This window comes from Molossus molossus, unplaced genomic scaffold, assembly GCF_014108415.1.
Source record: "Molossus molossus isolate mMolMol1 unplaced genomic scaffold, mMolMol1.p scaffold_m16_p_12, whole genome shotgun sequence".
Taxonomy (NCBI): Eukaryota; Metazoa; Chordata; class Mammalia; order Chiroptera; family Molossidae; genus Molossus; species Molossus molossus.
Window position 1 is genome coordinate 88826401 of NW_023425347.1, and position 6536 is coordinate 88832936.

The following is a 6536-nucleotide window of genomic DNA, read 5'->3' on the forward strand; positions in this document are numbered from 1 at the left end:
AGGATTCTAACCCAGACTGTGTAACTCTACCTACTCTGCTGTCAAGAGCCCGGCACGTGCTCGAGACCACTTCCTGAATGACCTAGGGACCCATACTGCGCACAGGACAGGGTGGCCTCCTCAAGAGGATGCCCTTAGGTGGGTCTGTGAGATGAAGCTCCCCACCTCTGAGAGTGGGTCATTCTTGCTGTCCACTGCCACGTTGCCTCACCTGATGTCCTTCACTGACACATTCTTCATGCTGAAGTCCACGTTATCACCGGGCAGGGCCTCAGTTAAGGCCCAGTGGTGCATCTCCTCACACTTGAACTCTGTGGTGATGTTGCAGGGGGCAAAGGTCACCACCATGCCTGCCATGGGGAAGCCCGTTTCCCCCTGGCCCAGGGGCACTGAGGCCTGGAGGGACAGAGCAACCAGGGCTGTCAGAAGCCAGTCCCCAGTGAGCCCCCAACCCCAAGTAGCCCATAGGGCATGTACTCACCCCCAGCCTTGTGCACGCCCTGCTGAGGTGAACAGGGGGTGGGATAGAATCCAAATTCTTCCAGCAGCATCATACCCACCACATTCCCTTCCTTTCTGATGACCTTGCAGCCTCTGAACCAGGGCGTGTGGAACAGCCACCAAATGTGACCTCACTCAGCCCCGAGAGGGTTTGTTCTGGGCACCAGCCTGCACCTAACATGGGACCTTGTGTGTTTCTGTAGCATTTGGAGCCTTGGCTTTCTCATCTGTGAAACAGGGGTTTCATCGCCCACCTTGTAGGCCCACGTACAGGCCCACAGGCAAAGGACCACACGCAATCCACCAAGCACAGTGCGGACGTGTACTATGTACCCACTAAATGGTGGGAATTACTGTAAATTTCACAGGCCTTGAGCCAAGTTGAGGAAGCACAGATTCTGAGAACCTGAATAGCTCTTAGATCACATTCCATCTGCTCATTACACAAACGGGGAAACTGAGGCCCCTTCCCCTCTCTGGACTTGTTGACATACAGCAAAGTTAAGTAAGCATCAGGAGTAAGAAGAAAAACAAGACTCAAATACTCTAGTACTCGTGCCTCCTGCAGACTAGACTCTCCATCACAAGTTCCCTATAGACTGTGCTATAGCGGCCACTGAAGACTTTCCCATGGCGGCCGACATGTAAACAAGGGCAGCATCATGGAGTGTAAGACCTTGCAGGGAGAAGGCTTTTAGTATGACAGGGCATCATATGCATGCCTTTTAAGCAGACATTGTACTTACTTCTCTAAAAACCCCAGCCAAAGCACATCAGAGACATCATCTTTGTCCTGAAAGACGCCGTATCAGTTAACTGGAAATACAGGACAGAAGAGGTACAGAAAGAACCAAGGTGGTTGAAGTTAAGGGCTAAGTGAGTGGTCAAACCATCAAAGCAGCAGGACTGGTCAGCACCTGGGCCTTAGGTCTGGTGGACTATCAGAATCCCGATGGAGATTCTCCTTTCTAGCCATAGATTCTTTATTTTATTTTATTTTATTTTTTATCTTCACCCAAGGACACCTGTCCATTTTTTTTGCTCAGAGTGGGAGGAAAAGAGAGGGAGAGAGAGAGAGAAACATCGATGCGAAAAGGACACATCGAGTGGCCACCACCCACACGACCCAACCAGGGCCGGGGACAAACCGCAACCGAGGCACATGCCCTTAGCGGGAACCAAACCCGGGTCTCTCTGGACCGCAGGCCGACTCTCTAACCACTGAGCCAAACCAGCCAGGGTTAGCCATAGATTCTTGTGCAAATCTCTAAGCGTTGAAACCTCAGTGTCCCATCAATGCCAAGGGAAACACCAACCTCTTCCTCAGAACTATAAATTAAAGGCAAAACCGCCCTGGCCAGTTTGGCTCGGCGGTTGAGCATCGACTTGTGGACCAGAGAGTCCCGGGTTCGGTTCCTGCTAGGGGCACATACCACACAAAAAATAAAAAATATAAATAAATAAATAAATAAATAAATAAAGGCAAAACCTGGGAGAGTGGTCCTGGGATCATGCACAGCAGGTTCGCAGTGATGGGCCACTCAGTCCCGGTGAGACTCTCAGAGGAGGGAGGACGCGGTGACTGCCATGGGTGAAAGGGTTGGGAAGTGGACCAGGGAAGGCTTTGGTGGATGGGGAAGAGGGCTCCAGTCAAGGAAACCTTCTTCCATGGGCGAGAAGCAGAGCTATGCACAACAGAAACCACACAGAACACATCTGGCCCTGGCCGGTTTGGCTCAGCTGTTGGAGCGTCGGCCTGCAGACCAGAGTCCCGGGTTTGGTTTCCACTAGGCCCTAGCAGCTAGGGGCACATAACAACAACAACAAGAAGAACACATCTTGTCTCTTGGACACAAAAATTGGTGGCCCAAAGAAGAAAGTTATCACTTCTATTAGTACTCAACTCTCAGAAGGAAGGAGAGGGTGGGTGGAAGATAAGAGATCTTGGGAAAATGTAATAAGCATTTTTATATGAATTAATTAAAACTTGTAAGAAAGAAAAAGAGAGAGAGAGTATTTTCTCTTTTTACAGAGGGTATAATTGAGAGTCAGAAGTAGGCTGCCCAAGGCCTAAGCCAAAAGCTGCTAATGAGGCCAGTTCCCCACTCAACACCAGCCTCATCAGCGAGGATGAGTTTTTTCCATTAGTTTGATGAACTTGGCAACTCATTGGCTCTATGCAAACTCAGAGACCTGCATAAGCCTATGAGGTCAGCATTATCCCCCTCTTAAAGATGGGGAAACCGAGGGCTCCAATGTTACAGGTATTTCTTGAGAGCTCAGCCTAAACCTTAAATCTATCTAGACCACTGACTGAATGCTTTCTTTTTAGCATCTAGAACATAGTAGGTGCTTAATAAATTCTCAAAAGGACATAAGAATAAGATCCCTTTTTCTTACTCACTGAAATATGTGATAATAAATAGGGCTGGGGAAATGGACATCAAAGCTTCAGTTTTCTGCTCTAATGTCATCATAGAAGAGTCCCTCTTGACTCAATATAAAGTAACTCTCTCATATCATGCCCCTTCACCTTTCGTTAGTTTTTTCTTAGCACCTGTCATCCACTATATTTCGCCTGCTCCCCCAACAAGACTAAGTGCCACGGGCAGAGTTGCACCTCAGTTACTGCAGAACCCTCAGCACCAAGGACAGTGCCCAGCGTGCAAATGTTCAAATACCATCCCAGTGAACACTGTCAATGGCAGTTCTAATGTTTCTCAAGGACAACTGGGCATTACGTGTCAGAAGATTCCAAAATAATGTCTACCCTCTGTTTCATTAGGAACTTATTCTAATTAAATTATTGAGGAGACATGCAAAGATTTCTTTATCAAGAAGCTTATAAAATTAAAAACAACATTCTTAGAAGCAGGTAACCTTGGGCTATTACTTATCTACAATGTGTCCCAGTTTTCTCAATTTACATGAGAATAAAAGGCCTTCTTCATGGTGTTGTGTATATGTGAAGTGTTTAGTCTGGTGTCTGGCATATAATTTCTCAAATCATTAATCACCACTTTCATTTCACAATAAATATGGCTAAACAAACTACTGTACCTCTGTGAGATGCAATGCAAAACACCCATTAACTATTCAACATATTTAAATGGCAAGGAATATTTAAAAAGTAAAAAGTGTTATAGAATATTTTATACAGTTTGAGTTCTGCAGGGACAACCTAGAAAGAACTGCATGAAAATCGGGTTATCTATAAGCCTTAGATTGCAGTTAAAGCTTTATATCTACATGAAATGCACACTGTAAAAATGTAAGACATTACTTTTATAACCAGAAAAACAATAGCTAAGTACCTGCAAGGGAAAAGGCTAAGAATCCTCAAGTCAGCTATAGAAAAGGTGGGCTTTAGACAAATGTGATGTGACAGCAGTTAGCATTTGAGCACCAGTTGTATGCATGGATAGATGTTCATGTGGAGTCTCTCATGTTATTCTTGCAACCCCATGGAGCGAGTCCTAAGCCCCAGAGTGTTAATACCTCATTTACCCCTTTACTGTGGGCAAAGGCTGGAGCTGGGGTTTATTTATTTATTTATTTATTTTATTTTATTTTATTTTTTTAATCCTCACCCGAGGACATTTTTCCATTTTTTGTTCAGGTAGAGCGGGAGGGAGAGAGAGGAACAGAGAGAGAGAGAGAGAAACATCGATGTGAAAGGGACACATTGAGTGGCTGCCACCCGCACAACCGACAAGGGCCGGGGACAAACTGCAACCGAGGTACGTGCCCTTAGCGGGAACCGAACCCGGGTCTCTCAGGACCGCAGGCCAACGCTCTAACCGCTGAGCCAAACCGGCCAGGGCTGGAGCTGGGGTTTGAACCCAGGTCTGATGACAGAGCTAGGCTTCCTTAGTAGGGAGATATTCATGTAGGAATGTTAAACCCTACTATGTTGTGGGATCTGTGAGCACAGTGACTATATCTTAGACATGTTTATATTGCCTCCGCATTGCCTAAGCCATCTTGAGAGGGAGGACAGTTTTAAGCAAAGCTAGAATTCTAGACTTTGCCAGCATTGCCCAATAGAACTTTCTACCATGATGGAAATATTCTAAACCACACTGTCTGATAAGGTAGCCGCATATGGTTGGTTGGTGGGCCCTTGAAATGTAACTAATACAACTAAGAAATACAAATTATTTAATTTTATTTAATTTAAATAATTTAAAAAGCCACATACTGGTTGTCACATTAGACAATGTAGCTGTATGTTTACTGGTTGTGTAGTCTTGAGTTGCCTCTGTGTGTTCATCTGTGAAATGGGGATCAAATCATGTTTTCTATGGGGGTGGGGGTCATTAACAGTGACTGGCCCATAAGCATGCTATAAATCCTGGGGATTAAGTACTAGGAGAAGCTCAAAGATTTGAATAGATAAGTCCTAGTTAACTGGCCCTGGCCCTGTTAGCCCTCACCTTGGTGCTGAGTTCTATCATGTCCCCATGCCAGTCAGAGATGGGCATAAAGGCTACAGCCTCAGAGTTGCAGCCGATCTTGATATAGGCCTTCACCTCCTTGATGATCTCCTCAAAGAACACACAACTGGAGGGTGGTCTTGTTGACCGCCACAATGAGCTGCTTCATGCCCAGCGTGTAGGCCAGCAGTACATGCTCACGGGTATGCCCATTCTCGGAAACACCAGCCTCCAACTCATCTGCACCACTTGCCACAATCAGCACAGCACAGTCCACATGACCCAGGGGACCGAGAAAGGAAGGCCCAGCTCAGATCTGGGCTGGGATACCCACTGCTCATCCCCATAGCAGGGCCAAGGGCACCCTGGTGGTACCTGCGAGGTACCCATGATCATGCTCTTGATGAAGTCGAGGTGACCAGGGGCATGGATGATGCAATAGTTCTTAGTTGGGAACTTCCAGGGAGAGATGTCAATGGTGATGCCACGTTCCCGCTCTGCCTTCGGCTTGTCCAGCACCCGGGTGTACTTGAAGGAGCCTTTGCCCACCTGGGCCAAGAGTGGGAGGAAAAACCCCAGGGTCACTCCTGTTTACAAAGCTGCCCATCGACCAAGAAGAAGGTTTCCAAATAAGTTGAGAGTCAGAGGAACTATAACAAGGCAATGTATAGAGATGTCTTTGAATTTTAAAAATAGAATGTATTACTTACATAATTGAGTTTTTCTTAATTATGTTCTCAATTAAGTTCTTAACACCAATTTTTGAGTCAGTGACTCAGGCCACATGATAAAGTGTTAATCTGGCACGTGGTTGGCAAGCCTCCAAGTTAGTAATAGCAGCAAACGCGTAAGTAATGCTGACCATGTAGCTGGGGCTGTCGTAAGCACTTAACATGGATTTTCTCATTTAATCCTCAAAACAACTCAGTGAAGTTATATTATCTCCATTTTACAAATAAAGTAACAGAGAAATTAACTGGCTAGCTCAAGTTCACGTAGCTAATAAGCTGCAGGGCCAGAATTTAAAAATTTTTTTTAGTTTTCTTTATTGATTTGAAAGAGAGAGAGATAGAAGCATCCATGAGAGAGAACATCGATTGGCCCCTCCCGCATGTCCCCCACTGGGGATTTAGCCCACAACCTGGACATGTGCCCTGACCAGGAGTTGAACTGGTGACCTCTTGGTGTGTGGGTCGACACTCAACCACTGAGCTACACCGGCCATGCTGCAGAGCCAGAATTTGAACCCAAGGCATGGAGCTCTAAAGTTCAAGCTCTTAACCACTATCCTGTGTTAAATAGTAGATATGACTGATAATTACCCCAGGACCATGAGTGAGTTGAACTTCTTTCAGATCCTGGGCATTTGTTCATTTCAGCCCCAAACAGAACCCTGTGTTAGGCCCTCAGGATAGACCAGAGGCCAGGTGGTTTCCTCAAGAAAACTAATAAGGTCATTAACAGATAAGACTAGAACCCAGGTGTTCTGACTTTTGCTACTACAGAAACTTTTATAAAGTCCATCCTGGTTTAGAATATATATTAGATAAGCAGTTCTCAAAGAGTGGTCTGGGGACCCCTGGTGGTCCCTGGGACCCT

General features: G+C 45.9%; 1 protein-coding gene across 1 annotated transcript; it reads right to left on the bottom strand.

Annotated features, from left to right (window-relative positions):
* Positions 1–207: 207 nt before the first annotated feature.
* LOC118626815 (elongation factor 1-alpha 2-like) lies at positions 208–5832 on the bottom strand. Its single transcript, XM_036256826.1, is given in 5 exon segments — positions 208–396; positions 4938–5067; positions 5069–5214; positions 5313–5486; positions 5800–5832. Coding segments are annotated over 5 exon segments (672 nt in total).
* Positions 5833–6536: the final 704 nt, after the last annotated feature.